The 17,152-nt window shown below is 53.5% G+C and overlaps 1 protein-coding gene across 2 annotated transcripts in view; it reads left to right on the top strand.

Moving 5' to 3' along the window:
- The window catches only part of FAM83F (family with sequence similarity 83 member F), a 32,403-nt gene extending 17,972 nt beyond the window's left edge, over positions 1–14,431 (top strand). The window contains exons 2-5 of one of the 2 annotated variants that reach the window (XM_032882951.1): positions 3,781–3,948; positions 4,467–4,588; positions 6,264–6,958; positions 13,536–14,431. In XM_032882951.1, the coding sequence (XP_032738842.1) occupies positions 3,781–3,948; positions 4,467–4,588; positions 6,264–6,958; positions 13,536–13,585 (1,035 nt within the window). In that variant the 3' untranslated portion in view covers positions 13,586–14,431. Of the gene's footprint in view, positions 1–3,780; positions 3,949–4,466; positions 4,589–6,263; positions 6,959–13,523 lie in introns of both variants that reach the window. The other variant, XM_032882950.1, reaches the window with a different exon arrangement.
- The last annotated feature ends 2,721 nt before the right edge of the window (positions 14,432–17,152 follow it).

The raw sequence follows: 17,152 nt of genomic DNA, 5'->3' as shown, positions 1-17,152 counted from the left end.
ATCGTGACCTGAGCCGAAGGCAGGCACTTAACTGTCTGAGTCACCCAGGTGCCTCTCAGTTTTTCTTTTTCAAAATTGACTTAGCTATTGTAGATCTGTATCCTTCCTTACATCCTAGAATTATTTGGGTTCCTCAGAAATACTGACTGGACTTTCATTGGAATTGCATTGAATTTTATTAATATGGTGAGAATTTGATTTTTCAAATATTGAATCGTGTTATCCATGAACACAATTTATCTCTTCATTTATTCACATATTTTAAAATATCCTTGAATAGAGATTTCTAAATTTCTCAATAAAGATATTAATTCTTAAATCCTATGTGTTTAAAATTGCAATGTTGATCTTATTTTTTTCTCCCCACCCCCCTTTTTAAGTTGATCACTACTGTAGTATAAAAGTGCTCTTGGCCTTTGTTAGTTTTTCTTGTATCTGGCTATCTTGCTAAATTCCCCCGTTAATTCTAATAATGTTCATCTACATTTTACTGGGTTTTCTCTAAAAATAACATCTCTAAGGGTGGCTCAGTTGTTAAGCAGCTGATTCTTGATCTCAGCTCAGGTCTTGATCTGAGGATAATGAGTTCCAACCCCACGTTGGGCTCCACACTGGGCATGGAGCCTACTTAAAAAAATTAAAAATCGTCTCCAAATACTGGTAGTTTTGTTTCTTCTCATTCGTGTCTCTCTGTCTGTCATATTGCATTGGTCAGCACCTCCAGTACTTTTTCTACCATAGCAATGGTGAAAGTATTATTGACATTCTTGGGACTTGAAGGGAATGCATCTAACGTTTTTCTGTTCAGTATGTTTCATGTGGGTTGCTTTTTTTTTTTTAAGATTTTACTTATTTATTTGACAGAGATCACAAGTAGGCAGAGAGGCAGGCAGAGAGAGAGAGGAGGAAACAGGCTCCCCGCTGAGCAGAGAGCCTGATGCGGGCTTGATCCCAGGACCCTGAGATCATGACCTGAGCCGTAGGCAGAGGCTTAACCCACTGAGCCACCTAGGCGCCCCTCATGTGGGTTTTTTATAGATAGCTGTTATCAAGTTAAGGAATAGAAGGTCCCTTCTATTGCTAGTTTTTTTGAGAATTTCAATCACAAATAGGGATCTCATGTATCAAATACTTTTTTTAAAATGATATTATTTATTTATTTATTTATTTGAGAGAGAGTATGAGCGGGATGAGGGGCAGAGGGAAAAGCAGACTCCCCACTGAGCAGGGAGCCCAACACAGGGTTCCATCTTGGGACTCTAGGATCATGACCTGAGGCGAAGGCAGACACTTAACCCACTGGGCCACCCAGGTGCCCCATGTTATCAAATACTTCTAAAAAACCTATTAAAATAATATATGATTTCTCCACCTTGACCCCATAAATGTTATAAATTAAAAGAACAGATTAATCATCCTTGTATTTCCAGAATAAACCTTACAGGATTATTCTGTATTATGTTTAATTTGCTTTTAATGACTTAACTATGTCATTCTCACGTTCAAATTCATCAGTATGTAAATAGTCCTAATATTTTTTTTGTCGTTTTTACTATTTCTTAAATAATATGATTTCTTAAAAAGTAAATATGTGTGTGGTTATTTCTGTTTTTACTCAGCACTTTATCTGCATTCCCTGTTTTTGTCAGCCTTGTCAGAAGTTTGTCTATCTTTTTTGGTCTTTTTAAAGAACCAGCTTTTGATATGATGTTTCTAAAATACCTTACAGAGTCGGAGAGACTTGAGTTCAAATCCCTGCTCTGCTACATGTTAAGTAAGACCTTGGGCACTTCATTAAGCCCCTTTGCATTTACTTCCTCATCTGTAAAATGAGAACAGTCCTCCTTATTTTGAGGATCAAATTGGAAAATTCAGTGTGGGGCACGTGGAAAGCGTGTGGTACCTGTTAGTCCCTGTCTTCAGTGCCTTTGTTTACGATGTGTTCTTTGCCAGAAACACCTGCCTCATAGGCTTCTGCTAGCCCCTGTGGATGCGGTGTTCAGATTAGAAAAAGCTATCCCTTCCTCAGGCAGGCATATCTATCACTCACCCCCTCAGCCCAGAGCCCATGTGCAGTGCACAACCCGCATACCCATGCATGGCAGCCCCGCCCACTTGCCGGCTCGGTTTTCCTCCCTGTTCATTTCTCCTGGCCCCGGAGGCTGCCCATTCTTCAGGTGTTAGCTTCCCTGATGAAGCCTTTCTTAAGAATTTCTTCTCTAGCTAGAAGCAATCATTCAGTCTCCCTCCCTCCTGCTGCCCATCCTCCCACACCCCCTTCCGACTTTGAACTCACCTCACAGATCACTTGTACTTCTCTTAAAGCATTTATCTCATTTTGCCTCATGTCTTACTTAGTGCAAATGGCTTATCATTCCAATGGGATTAACCCCTTGAAGTTAGGGATTAAAGTTTGTCTATAGATCCCCCCTCTGCTTCTGGGACCCAGTAAATTTTAACTTGTATGGATGATTGAGTATGAAATGTGGGAGCCAAGAACAGTCGTAAATAATATTGCGTGAATGGAGGGGGGGTTCTTTAGAGGCAGGGGGAGGGTAGAGCACATGTGTGAGGGTAGTGGGGATGGAGGATACCACTGTTGAGCCTACCACTGTGCTCAGTGCTCTCATGGTTTGTCTCCCTAAGCCCTCACAACAGCCCTTTGAGATAGGTCCTGTTACTAGCTGGGGTACTGGTGAGTCCACGGTGGAGCTGGTCTACCAGGCCTGGTCTGTCTGACTTCAGAGTTCAGGCTTCCAGTGGCAACAGCTAACAGAAGCCCTCAACTGTACAGTGATTACCATTTATTTATTACTTCCTGCATGCCAGGCATTGTATTTGATGCTTTACAGATGTTATCTAATCTCAGTGGCAAAATGAAAGTACAGGGTAAAGGGTATCCCCACTTTGCAGATGAGGAAGCAGAGGCTCACCAAGGTTAAGTGACTTGCCTGAGGTCACATACATAGGAAGTCGATATAACCAGATCCGTTGACCCCAAAGCATGCCCTTTGCTCTGCATCACACGCACAATGCTTGGGGCCTGCAAGAAAACCCTGCCACTGGAGCAGACGAAGGTTTGCATAGGAAAATGAAGAAGCTAAGGTCAGAAAGGCAGATCTGCCTCAAGCTGAAAACCTCACCTTCCAAGACAGAGCTTCAGGACATGCTTTTAGAAACCAAGGGTCCTAGGCAGTGACCTTGACTTGAGGGTGGTGTGAGATGACCCGGCCACCTGGAGGCCAGGAGAGTTTGAGCTCCCTGGAGCTCTACCTGAATCCGCGCCAACGGGAGGACGGGACCGTGCACAGCTCTAGGGATATCAAAGCACCCAGGCCGGCAGAGAAAGGGGTTTGAGCAGATTTGCAGGTGGTGAAAATTAGTCCATCCCATGCTTCTCAGTGACTTCCTCTTCTTGAGCCTACTTGTTTCCCGGGGCCACTAGGACCAACTTTCCTCAACCTCCTAGATCTCCCTGACGCGGCTTGTGAAGAGCTGTTAGAGAATGCCCAGGGTGGGGTAGTGGGGATTGATCAAGGATGAAGCACAAAGAGCATAGCCTGCCTGGACCCCCAGGCATTTCTCAGGGCAGAGAGCCCATCTCCGGGCTCAGATGTGCTCAGAGCTGGGTGGGATGTGGAGAGCCCAGGAATGGTGCAGATGGGGTGTTTGGCTCTTGGCCTCTGGTTACATAGGCCCAGCTAGTCCTCTCTGGGCCACAGTGTATCACTACAGAGACAGAGTCACCCCATACCTCACTAGTCGCCCTTCCCCACCCAGGTCATTGCGGTGGTCATGGACTTCTTCACTGACAGCGATATCTTCCAAGACATTGTGGATGCTGCCTTTAAGCGCCGGGTCCCGGTGTATATCATCCTGGATGAGGCAGGCGTGAAGTTTTTCTTGGAAATGTGTCAGGGCCTAGAGCTAACTGACTTCCGCATTCGGGTAAGTTGTACCACTGGGGTAGGGGTGGAGGGTGGAGGGAAGAGGGGCAAGAGATGAGATGGAGGCTGCCTCTGCCCCCATCCTCTGCCCAGTTCGGGCAAGAGTTCAACACCTTTCTTTCTGTCTAAAACCTTGCCTTGAGAATTGATAACCCTAACTTACAGGCCCAGCTTAAATTTTATCTCAATACTATTGAGGTTGAGGCAGCTCTGGCCCAGTCCTGGGGTGCTCACCCTGCAGAGTCACTGTCAGGATCAAAGCTAGGGCTATGGTTCTCTTCTGGGGAGCTTCAGGAGCAGGCAGGAACCACCTTGGGCTCATCTATGCTCAAAGCAAGATCTGCTAACTTTCTCTTGCTCTCCAAATGGGGTTCTACCTCTACACCTGTGGGAAGTAGAGTCTAGCATAGACGGGAACCAACAGGCAGGGCTCCACAGACAAAAGGGTTCCTTCTCTGCCCACACAAAACTTGGCTCCCAGTCTCATGAGTGACAGTGCCTTTCCACTCTTCTCAACAGAACATCCGTGTCCGCTCTGTAACAGGTGTTGGCTTCTACATGCCCATGGGGAAGATCAAGGGGACCCTGTCATCAACGTTCCTAATGGTAGATGGTGACAAAGTGGCCACAGGATCTTACAGGTGAGTTGGGCCAGGTCAGAGAAGGACTCAGAGGCTTTTACTTGGGGTAACAAATTACATGGTCAGGAAGACTCAGGACTGGAGCCCCCCGTGGTCATGGGTCTAAGACGGGTTCTTGGATCTAATGGCAGGGAAGAGCCTCCTGGCCAGTCCCTGTCCTCCAAATTTCTGGCTACTGAATTACTCCAGAAGGGGGGTCAACTCTTCCCGGGCATTAAGCACAGCTTGACCTTCATGGTCCATAGCAGCTGCTTGCATTGTGAGGCTAGTCGTTGGGGGGACAGTCAGGAAGCAGAATGGACCCAAACTGGGAAAGAAATGGGAGGGTGTGGTCACTTTCACTCAGGCCTGTGGTGCCAGCAGGAAGGACAATGGTCCTAGTTTTCATACTGCCAGGAAGCTCCATGGCCTGCGAGATCAGAAGTGGCACAATAAATGGTATAAGAAGGTCCCTTTGGGCATAGCCCTGGGGGCCAACGCGTCTGGAGGCGCTTCCCGTGCAAAGGGAATCGTACTCGGAAAAGCAGGGTTTGAAGCCCAGCAGCCACATTCTGCCGTCAGGAAACATGTCAAGGTCCAGCCGATCAAGAACGGCAAAAAAGTCGCAGCCTTTGTACCCAAGGATGGTGGTTTGAATTTTACCGAGGAGAATGATGAGGTTCTGGTTGCTGGATTTGGCCACAAAGGTCACGCTCTCAGTGACGTTCCTGGCGTTCAGTTTAAGGTTGTCAAAGTAGCCGATGTCTCTCTTTTCGCCTAATACAAAAGCAAGAAGGAAACCCAAGATCCTAAGTTTTGATGGTGACAACATGACAGAAATAAATTTTCATATGCCAAAAAAAAAAAAAAAGAAATGTAAGGATGTGGTGTGAAAGAAATGTGTCCCAATTCCAGTTCGGAAGTCAGTTACTAGGAATATGAGAAAGTCCATCTCTGCAGTCTCCGCCCTCCAAGAAAACTGAAATCCCAGTGAGGCGAGAGACCGGGCCGGGAAACAATCAGTAAGTGGCCACGGCCCTCGGACGTGGCTAAAGTGCAGGATTTGCAGACACGGAGCGCTCCAAAGACTCCGAGAAGAGCCGTATTAGCAGTAACAGCGGGGGCGCCTGCTGGCTCAGCGGGTTAAGCATCGGCCTTTGGCTCCGGTCATGATCCTGGGGTCCTGGACGGAGCCCGGCATCAGGCTCTCTGCTCAGCGGGGAGCCTGCTTCTGCCCTTCTGCCCCTCCCCCAAGCTTGTGTGCACGTTCTCTCTCAACTAAATAAGTAAAATCTTAAAAAAAAAAAAAACACAGTAATAGCAGCCCCATCCCCATTTACTCAGTGTGTGTGTGTGCCACGTACAGAGCTAAAATTTTGGTGTCGCACGTGAGCCTCACCCCACTTTTGTGGCTGTGTGCTCCTTGAGCCCCACTTTTCAAGGCCTCCAAGGGTAGAAACCAGGTGGGAATCCAGGCCTGCCCTCTCATGCCCTCGCCTGCTTTCTGCATTTGAGGCCAAGACCTGAGAAACAGGGAGGAAGTGGGACCAGGAGGCCCCTTCCACCAGGCAGCAAGGCCTCCGGCCTCTGTGGGAGATGAGGTTGGGGTGGGGGCAGCGGGCTGTGGAGCTGGGATGGCCGGGGGCTGCCGCAGGCTGGGCCTACGTGTCATGCTTCTCTGTCCCCACGTTCCCAGGTTCACCTGGAGCTCCTCCTACGTGGACAGGAACCTTCTCCTCCTCCTCACAGGGCAGAACGTGGAGCCCTTCGATCTGTTGTTCCGGGAGCTGTATGCCATCTCTGAGGAGGTGAACTTGCACCAGCAGCTGAACCTGGCGGAGGGTGCCGGGAGGCTGAGCCCCAACCACTCCTCCACCGTGGCTCGCAGGCTCATCAACCCCAAGTACACCCTGGTGTCCGGCAGCCGCCAGCCCCCTGGGGAGATGATGCGCTGGGCGGTCCGGCAGCAGCGGGAGGCCGGCCGAGACCCCAAGGAGCAGCAGGAGGGGGGCAGCGGCGGGGAGGCGGCCCGGCGCCTGGAGAGCTTCCTGAACGACCTGGTCACGCTGGAGCAGGTGCTGCCCCCCGTGGAGCCCGTGCCCTCCAGAGAGCTGGCTCGGAAGGGCGGCCGGGTGGTCTCTCACCTGCACGTGGACCTGAAGCCCAGACCCGCGGAGGCGCTGGTCCGGAACAGCAAGGGAGAGGCTGCCAACGGGGAGGCCGCCGCAGCCAAGGACAGCAGGCGCTTCAGCAGGAGGCTCTTCGGCCGGCGGTCCAAGAGTCCCATGGCACCCAACGGCGTGAGCAGCTCCCTCTCCACCGAGACCTTCACAGAGGTGCAGTTTGTGACGGGGAAGAGGCCCAAAGAGGGCTCCAGTGCTGACATCTCAGGTGAGCCCTCCCTCCACCCACGGCCCCGTGCCCCCAGGCTGGCTGTCCTCACCCCGGAGCGCTGCCTCCTGTCTGCAGAAAGGCTGCCTGCTGGCGTGCAGAGAGCCAGAGCCCTGAGATCCGCAGGCCCCCGGTTCCCATCCTGCTCCGGCAGGTCCAAGTTCACTTCCTCTTCTCTAAGAGGAGAGAAGGACGGGGTGCCTGGGTGGCTCCATTGGCTGGTGTCTGACTCTTGGACTTGAGCTCAGATCAGAACATGATCTCAGGGTCTTGAGAGCGAGCTCCCAAGTGGGGCTCTGCTGGGCGTGGAACCTGATTAAGATTCTCTCTCTCCCTCTCCCCCTCTCCTGCTCGCTCTCTCTCATTCTCTCTCTCTAATAAATAAATCTTAAAAATAAAGAGGAGAAGGGTACCTGCCTTGCTCAGCTGTTCTGAGGCTGTAAGGTGCTCAGAACAGTGCTGGACACGGAGTCATCTGAGAGCTCTGGTTCCTGCTACCAAAAGCCTAGAAACTTTCTCCTTTGTCAGTGAAGAAACAGACACAGAGCGGCTGAGTGGCCTGACCCAGTCTTGACCTCTGCCTCTGAGTCGAGGGCTCGTTCTAGAAAACCTGTTCCTTGCCACATCACCTGTCATCACAGTCCACCTGGCTCAAACACACCCCACCCTTGCCTGAACCCCACCCACGCCCTGACCCACTTTACTCATTTCTGTTGTAAATAGTGTGACTTGCTTCTTCCCTGTGCTTATTTGTGGTGTTTGTCCTGCTGCTTACTTTCGGGAGAGCGTGTTCCTGGTGGTGGCGTCTTTCTGGCTGTCTCTCTGGGACTCCCTAGAGGTCTGGGCCTCTGTCTCTTTCTCCGGAGCAGGCCTTTCTGAAGGTGGGTGGTGACAGCCGGGGCTGCTTCCGGGGCCTTTCCTCACGGTAGGACCTCCGAGTGGAAGGGGTCTCTGTGCAGGGATTTCTCTCGTGGCTGTGAGGCTCGGCCCCGGTGCGACCGGCCTCCCCCGGCCAGGCAGGTGCTGCTGGGGTATCTGAGTGCTTCCAGATCTCCATTGACCCCCACAGCCCTAGCTTTGACCTGATAATGGCTTGATAGCAAGGGTCACAACCACCTTCCCCTGCGCTGCCTGCCCAGCTGGCCCCGGAACCTGGCGCGCTCCGCCTGTGCTTGTCCAAGTTAGGACAGGCCTGGGAGTCTCTGAATCTGGGACATAGGGGTGCCAGGGCTGTACCTCCATTGGACCAGGAAGCGTCTCTTGGGCACTTCCATGTGCCAGGCCCTTCACGAGATGCTTTCTCTCTCACTTTTTCCTCACGACCACCACAGAGGTGGCTGGTAGGAGCTCCGAGAGGTGCACTCGGTGGTCTCAGGACACAGGAAGTGGTGGTGGGGTTGGGACTCTAACCTGTGACCTCTCAGGGAGGGGTGGTGGCCCCCAGTTGGGTTCCCACAGGGCTCCCTGGCTCCCCCAGCACCTGGTGCTCTGCCACTTACCCCTCTTGCTGGGAGGAAGGGTTGCCATGGTGAACACCTGGCAGGGCAGGGTGAGGGAGGGGCGGGCCCGACCACAAAAAAGGCCATTTCCCAAGTCCTGACTGTGGAGGAGGTGGGAGCTCTGCTCCCTTCAGCCCCTCACCCTGAAGTGTTTCCATAGAAACGAAAGGCCCATTGTCTCGTCCCTTCCTGCCACCTTCCCGAAGTCTCTCAGCAGCCAGTTCCCTGCTTGGTGGAGGACTCGGCTGGTCACCACCCCTGCCTCCACCCTCTGCATGTCTTTGGAGCCAGCCAAGCACGTGGGGCTGCGCCCCAGGGACGCTCCTCTCCCGAGTGCCTGATGACCCAGCACGTAAAGTAAGGAAAGCCCCGGGAGACCCAGCGGGATCACCCTATTCCTTCCCCAACCTTTAGAAGAAACACAGAGTGGCCTTAGGACTGGGCCTCCCGTTCCCCAGGGCCTCATAGTCAGGCTGCTAATGAGCCCTTTCCTCTCCCTGCTGCTTGCTTCCCTCCAAGGGAAGGGACAAGAAGCAGGACCCCTCTCCCCACAAGCCCTTCTCTCGGCCTCCAGCTTCCCAAACGTATGACAGCAGCTGGGCTGTCCTGGTGTCTCATCTCAGGCAGAAGCTAAGTCGCCACGACTCTGTGTAACAGACAGAGGGTCACATTCCTGACTACATGGGGCCCCCAAGGTTAGAACTAGCAGTTCTAGTACTCTTGGAACTGTCATCTGGGAGGAAATCACTTTAACTACTAGCTTAGGGCCCTCATCTAGGGAAAGGTTCCTTTTCCTACAGGGAACATTCAGAACATCATCAGAACAGACATCGTGTGGGACCTCACCCGCCAGCACTTTGCTCCCCATACCCTGGACCCATCCTTCCTGCTCCCCAAGGCTGTTTCCTGTTCGAGAAGAGGAGGAGCTGAGCTAGGGAGGGTTTCTGAGGTCCCTTTGAGCTCCTGATTCTGACTCTGTCCTCTCTCTCCCTGCCGCCCTCTTGTCAAGGGAGAGCCTGGGCTGATGGATAGGGTGGGTGGAAGAGAAAAATAGAAAAGCTAAGTGCTGGCAGCCTGTGAAATTGCTCGATAAGAAGTATATAGTTGTCAAGCAGCATGCAAATGTTTGCCGGTCTAAGTGTGGCCCTTGGGAGGACCATCGGAAATCCCTTCCTTTAGGTCTGGGGATGGGGGGTGGGTGTCTTGTCAGGGTTGGTGGGGAGGTGGGGGTGGTCCCCTGGTGGTTTGAAGGCTCACTGCACCCTCTACTGGTGGAAGCTGAGCTCCTTTCCCTTCTTGTTTTTCTCTCAACTGGGACCTTTTATCTGCGGTCAGTGCACTTACAGACTTCCCAAGCCTGACAGGAGGTAAGAGGGTCCTCTGGCACAGAGATCCCAATCTCAGGGAGCGGCATTCACTGGAAAGCCTTGTTAAAACTCAGTGAGGAGTCTGTACCTTTGGGCTGGGCTCAGGAATCTGCCTTTTAAACAAGTGCGCCGAGTGTTTCCCATGTATGGGGTCCCAGAGCCGTGGATTATGATAACTCTCGGATAAGGGCCTGCCCTCATGGGGCTGCCAGGCTGAGGGAAGGAAGTTCCAGATGATGTCCCGGAGCCCCTCCCCGTCCCCCCAGGAAGATCACTGGGAAATGGCCAACACTCTTGACCATGGTCAAGGGAAGGAAGAAAGGCACAGACATTCCCTGACCAGGTGCCAGGTGGACCCATGCTAGTTGCTGTCACACAGAACTCACAACCATCCTGCTGGATGACATCGTTCACAGATAGGTGCAGAGAGGCAAGATTCTGTGTCCAGGGAAATAGGGCAACATGGTCTCTTGCCTCCCAGGGCCCTGCACAAAGCACTGTGGTTATCTCTAGAACTTAGGGTTAGTGCTACTTTCCTACATCTTTGAAGACTGTTTGGAAGGTCTAGAGGTTTCTTACCAATGGATTCTCCCCCTGATATCCCATTAGTGGAGAAGAAGAAGAGAGTGGCCATTAACACCCCAGAGTACCTCTGGGTCATGACCTACCAAGGTCCTCTGGGCCCATACTTTTCTTCCCAGAGTTCTCAGAGGTGACTACAGTGACATTGCATTTCCAGAACTTTCCTGGGTTCCCTGATTCATGCATGGGGGAGCCATCTTAACTGACAATGTGGTCTGGCTCTTAGTGCTGTGGCTACTGGGCTCCTGGATTTGGGACTTCAGGCTCACCTGTGTCATCCCTGGGGGCTGGATTTCTCAAATCTCTCTTGGAAATCTGGGCCCCTGTCTGGGATGGAAGGTTGGGGAAGTGCTCCTGGGGTTCAGAGCTTGCTAGGGAGACCTGTGGGCCTCCAGTTCCAGGATAGGTCTACTCAAGAGCTGTCTTGTCAAGACAGAGTTTCAGAATTCAGTGCCACTCCTGCGCGTCCCGGGTCGTGCCCTAGCTGGTGTTTGGAGTCTGACTTGCTAAAGCCAAGCACTATTACCAGTCAGGGTCCCGACCGCACAGCAAGGTGAGGGGAGTCGAGTGAGCATCCTTCAAGGGAACGGATCCCACCCAGTTCTAGAAAAGAGGACAGCGTCCTTATTCTCACCGTCATACATCATGATCCCTCTTCCCTTCCGGTTTCCCTTGGGCCTCGCCAGGGCTTTCCTCACCATCCAGGTGAGTGAGGGCGTGTACATCGCCCAGTTGAGACCTATGGCTGCTGCTGCTGTTGTGAGGATTGGTACGAACCTGTGAGTGGCTTACCACTGCCTGGGCAGCCATTTCACTCAAGAAATATCTGTGCACTGTTTGCCCTGTGCCAGGCACTGTTCTAAGTTCCTGGTACAACAGCAAACAAAACAAGCAAAGCCCCTGCTCTTACAGAGTGAATACCAGGCTGGAAACAGAAGGGCAGGGCGGGCAATGACCCTTTGATAAAGGGTGATCAGGAAGGCCTGTCTGATGAAGGGACAAAGGGCCATTTGAATAGCAACTTGAGTGAAGGGAGCGAGAACACTGTAGCCATCCAGAGGAAGAATCTTCCAGAAAAGGGTAACATGAAGTCCTGAAACCCTTGGGGCTGTAGAGCCCATGGTCCGAATCTGGCATCCCGATCGGTGTCCTTGCCCTGACGCCCCAGGCACCTCTACGGGCGACCTCCCCAACGACACGGGGTCTCACTTCAGCGTTAGCTCCCTTTGAGGTTTGGCCTTTCCTCATATCTTCCCTGGGCTGCCCATACTTTGTTAAAAAAAAAAGAAGAAGAAGAAGAAGAAGAAGAAGAAGAAGAAGGAGGAGGAGGAGGAGGGGGAGGAGGAGGAGGAGGAGAAGAAAAAGAAAGAAAAGAAAAGAAAAGAAAAGCCATTTTTATGTATTCTTCCCTGTTAACCTGAGCAGGTCTGATTCTCCTCAGTCCTGCCAAACACCTACACACGCTAGACTCGCAGTCAGCGCGCACGGAGGGAATGATGGCACACAAAGAATTTGTCCTCAAACCATCTCTCCGTCGGAGGCACAGAGATGAATCCTGAGTCCAGTCTCCTCAGGCTTTCCTGGCCGGATGGAAAGAGTGGGGGGCGCAACCTGGCAAACCTGTGGGCTCTCACCCCCGCCTCCCCCAACTTCCCCGGGCAGGGGGACAGGAGCCGGGGCGCAGCGCAGGCTCAGGATGCAGACCCACTCTTCCCACCCTGGAGCCGCACTCCTTCCCCTGCCTCGGGTTGCAGAAATTGATCTGCTTCCCTGCCTCCAGAATGCTGCCGCCTCCGGGGAGGAACGCCACATCTGCTCAGGAGGCCAAGCAAATAAAAGAAGCCGCTAAGGAGAGACACTGGGGATGGCTGTGTCCGTGGTAGTTGTGAGGGGGCTGTGGGACAGCACAGTCCCCAGCAGAGCTGCATCAGAGGCAGCCCGCCCCCACCCTCGCCCTCCCCGCAAGGCGACCCAGGTTCCTTGACCCTTGGAGCTCTCGAGGGAGGGGGCGTGGCACATCCACCTTCCTCCCACCTTCTCTAAGCCTCACAAGCATCAAACTTGGCCTCCAAGGAGGCCTAGCTGGGCTCGTATTCCGAGTGAGTTCAGTCTGCCCAGACAAGGTGGTGGCGAGCAGAGCTTGCGGGGGGTGGGGAGACCTCCACTGGAGCCTGTTCAGTGTCTCCCTTACTGGTGGTCCAGGAGAGGAGGCAGTGGCCGCATTAATTAAACTGGCAGCTGGAGTCATGTGGGAAAGGGTGTGGGCGCCAGGGAGGTGACCCTTGTGCGGAGAGGGGCTGGCAGGAAGGAGCTCAGTGGCTGGCACCTGGCTCCCCTCTGCAGCTCCCGGAGCAGAAATCCAGCCAAAGAAGCCACTGGCCTCCACTTGGGGCTGAAAGGATGGGAATGGATGGAAGGGGCCTGGGAAGAGGGGAAGCGTGCTCCTCTGGCCTGGAGAACAGCTTTTTCTCCCCAACCTTTCCCCTCCATGAAGCTTGCTCCCTCCCTCCTCTGTCTTAAAACCACCCCCATAAGCGTGTCGTCTGAGCCACACTGCCTGGCTCACCATCAGCCTCCTGACCCAGGTGACCCCTTCCCCGGGTCCCTGTGTTGGGGAAGGAGCCAAGGCTGGTGCTGGTGTTGACAGGCTCAGGGAGCCGGTGGGCCTGCTGCCCTCAGCTGTGCAGCAGGGCTGGTGGCACCATCTCACGGTGCATCCGCTGCCCTGGGGATTAGCTGAGAATATCTGTTGTGCTTGGTAAGCGGTGAGGGCAGCTGCACACAGTCTGGGCTACTGGGAAGCCACCTCTTGGAAAGACTTTTTAAGTCATTGATCATAGTTGTAGATTGGGGTTCTGGATCCTTCCCTGCTGATGCTGCTGAGGTCAGGAGGCAGCAGATCCCTTGGTACCCTAAACAGTGACTGTCTTGCAGAGAGGACGAGACAGGGAGAACATTTCTTCTTGCTTTCCTGGGGGCCCTCCTGACCCTAGATCAGCAGCTAGCGGGGGAGACCGTGAGCCCAGCCCCTAAATCTGAGGTGTGGGCAGAACACAGGAGAGCGGGGAGAGGCGAGTCTGCTGAGCACTTCACTTACGTCTTCCTTGCCTGTGTCAGTTGTCTCTGCAGGTAAAACAAGTGCCAGTCCCGCCAAGGCCAGAAATTGTGTGATTTCCTGAGCTGTGGGCCAGCGGTGGGGAGGACCTATGTGTGCCCCCCGGCCCTGCCCTGTGGAGAATTCAGGTCAAGCCCTGCACCAGTTTGCACTCCGGACCCTCACTTGCTTCCTGCCCAACAGCCTCCATCCTGGCCTCAGGGACCCTCGATCCAAGACGTGAGAGTCGGCAGCATCTCAAGACGACTGCACACCCCTGCAAGACTGTCGCTGGCCAGGCGGGGGACACTCCTTCTTGTTTACATGAAGTGGAAGCTTGACTCGTGTCTGCTCTCCTTTATGCCAGACCCCCTCCCTCCACTGGGCCAGCCTTGCCCTGCAGGTCCCCAGATGGGGTGAGCCCGTGTCTTCATGCCTAATGTGATGGGGTCTCCAGGGCAGCCCCAGCTCCCCGACTTCTCCTTCGCTGGGCTTCCTGGTGCTCCTGATCCCCCAAGAGGTTTGGTGGGATATAAAGGAAGAGAACGGATGGGACTCTGGGCCAGGGAGCCAGTCTTGACCTAGGCTCGGCACTCAAGGTAGAAGGTGCAGCAAGGACAGCTTAGGGCTCCGGCTGCTATGGCCTTCCTGGCCCGGTTTCTGCAGGCTCCTGTACCAGACCTGGAATGAAATGAGGGCCGAGCCTCACCTCAGCCAGGGGCAGAATCTGACCCTGCCGTTCTGAGAGCCCTCACACTGAGGTCTCCTTCCCCTCCCTCCCACCATCTCAGCAGACTCCACTCCAGCGGTCTGGACCTCCTTGGCTGTCACCCACTGCAAACACATATGGGGCTGCTTCTTGTGTCTTTGCCTGAGGCTGCTCCCTCCCTTTAATAAAGTGCCTTGGTTGGCAGCCCAGGACAGGGAGATAGAGCTTGGCTGAGGGTGGGAGGTTTGTGTGGTATGGGAGATTAAGCCCTGCAGACAAGGGCCTTTGTCCTTTCCCACCTCCGTTCCCGCTTCCTCCCAAGATGGCCATCAGGCCGCTTCACCAGCCAGGACTTTTGTGCCTTCTCTAGTTACATTTCAGCCGAAGACCAGCCTTTGCCTCCTGACAAAAGTCAGGCTGGATCTAGAAGACTTCACTTCCCCAAAGAGGCCTGGTGTAATTGCCACAACGCCAGGCCAAGGAGAGCAGCCTAAAGTCACCCACCACCCCTCCCCACTTGTGTGACCAGAGGGGTCAGAGGAGAGATTTCTTTATTTTTTTTATTTTTTAAATTAACATATAATGTATTATTTGTTTCAGGGGTACAGGTCTGTGATCCATCAGTCCTATACAATTCACAGCACTCACCATAACACATACCCTCCCCAATGTCCATCACCCAGCCACCCCCATCCTTCCCTACCCCCAGCAACCCTCAGTTTGTTTCCTGAGATTACGAGTTGAGGAGAAATTTCTTGAGTGGACAACAGAAATTGTCAGACTGCAGGCTCTGCGAGCCTACAGCTGGGGGATCACAGCCACCAGAGAGCCGAGGGGCCACATGGCCCAGTGGAAGCAACACCAGGCGGCCTCTTCCAGCCTCTTCTGAACCAAACTTGTCTTTGTGTCTTTCCTTCTGCAAAACCCTGGGGCATCCTCAGCACCTGGAGGAGGGGCCTATGTGTGGAGGTCACTGGGGCCACAGAAGTGAACCAGGAGGTGGGATGGTGTGGTGGGGTTGTGGGGGAAGAACCTGGCCTCTGGCAGTGGGGGAGGAAAGGAAGGGTGAGCCTGCTTCCCAGGGGCTCCTCTCTCCATCCTGAGACTAGCTTCAAGTGTGGGGGGGTGGGGAGGGCAGGGGGCCCTGACCAACCTCCTTGAGCTTTTCTGAGGATTAAATATTTCCTGGGTAGTGCTGGCATTGTGGCACGTGCTTGTCCTGAAGGGGAAGGAAAGGGAAGTTGTAAACCACACGGTGGAGGGTGTCCCCTCTGCTCAGGGCCGTCACCTTGACAGTATGAGACACAAGTGGGCAAATGGCAGTCAGGGAAAAAGATCACCCTTGGTGGGGAGAGTGGACCCCTCTGGGGACAAGGGAGGAGGCCTTAGGGAAGGGACCAGCTCCTAAGAGTTCTCCCCAAAGGCTTCTTCTGCCCTCCCTCCCAGAGAAGCTGGCCTGCTGTATCCCCTTCCCCTCTTCTGACCCAGAGCAGGGCCAGTTCCTCCCCAGCCCTAACATGTGGGAGGGTCCAGATTAGAAGCACTAAGTCACTGAAGCGGGGCGCCAGGCCTGCCTTTCTGCCTGTTTCCCCAGGTGCCAAGACGGGGTGTTCCCACTTTGTTCGTAGAAACAAGGGTGCCGGAGACCACAAGGAAGCAATGTTGTGTAGTGGGAGGAGCTCTGGCTACCGAGGGAGGGCACCTCCCCTCTGGCCTGTATCCCCATGCCCTTTAGAGGTTTGGAAAAGATGGCACCTGACCCCTCCAGCCCTGAGAGGCCTGGGACAGGACAGTAGTGCAAAGATTGCTAAGGATCTTGAAGCACTAAGCTTCAAGCCTCTGCCCAAGCTCCAGACCACTCTGCTCTGCCTCTGGGTTTCACAGTCTTTACTACATCTGCCCTCTGTTCCAGCATTTGCACACACACCATGACGCATTCTCTCATCAGATCTCAAGGGTACATCTGGCATCCTCAGATGGATGGCAATTTAATGGGTGTATCGTGCCCTTGGTCCCCACATGGCAGCTTCCACAGGGCTGGTAACATCAGAGGGGCTCCCAGAGGAGCACGGAGGAAACGGCCCTCTCGACACCACCAGCAGCACCACCAAGTAGCCCACTCTGGGTCCAGCTTCTGTAGGCTGAATGCCAACAACTTGCACAGCTCCTTGGGTGGGCTGACCTCCAGTGAGCAGAGGAAGCTGAGGGCTGAGACCCTGGGGCAGCTGCCACCTGGATCTTGCCCCACGCGAGTGGAAAGTACAGGACTCCTGCATGGGACTGGGGCCTTCCCTTGATTTGGCAAAACTTCCCAGTCTCGTGTCTTCCATCGTCAGGGTATATGGTGATTCCTATCCCTGATCATTCAAAGGTGCTTTCCATGCGGCCTCTGCTAACACCACTACCCTCTACCGGTAGAGAATTTAATAGAATAGATAGGCAAAAAGAAAAAGAAAGAAAAAAAAAAAAGATGGCCCTTGAGATAGGGAGGACATAGGACAGAGAGGCGAAATGGGCCTTTTCTGTTTTAACTGATGATTTTCTCTAATTTATTGAGCACCTACTATATGCCAGTGACCATGTCAGATGCTTTAGTCACCTGCAGTTTTCAAACTAAGAAAAGCTCAGGAAAGAGCCCTTTGCAGTGTGAAAAAGCTTTCCCGGACCATTGGGGATTGAGTCTCATGAAGTTGTGTGACGAGCAGCTCAGGTCTTACTGTGCCCATTTCTCAGATGAGGAAGTACGTGGCTCTCCCAAGGTCCCACACTGCGTAAAATGCAGGTCTGAGCCCTGCTCCTCTGGCACAGGGCTTCTCGCCTTCCACGCTGGTGGTGAGACGTGGAAGCCACAGATTGCTGGAGGAGATGCCGTCCCACACATTGCAGGATGTTTAGCAGTGCCCTGGCTTCTACCCACTCGATGCCAGCAACACCTCTCCCAAC

This window comes from Lontra canadensis, unplaced genomic scaffold (genome assembly GCF_010015895.1).
Source record: "Lontra canadensis isolate GAN:19392208 unplaced genomic scaffold, GSC_riverotter_1.0 scaffold84, whole genome shotgun sequence".
Taxonomy (NCBI): Eukaryota; Metazoa; Chordata; class Mammalia; order Carnivora; family Mustelidae; genus Lontra; species Lontra canadensis.
The sequence above is the reverse complement of the archived record's forward strand: the minus strand, read 5'-3'. Positions and strand labels throughout refer to the sequence as shown.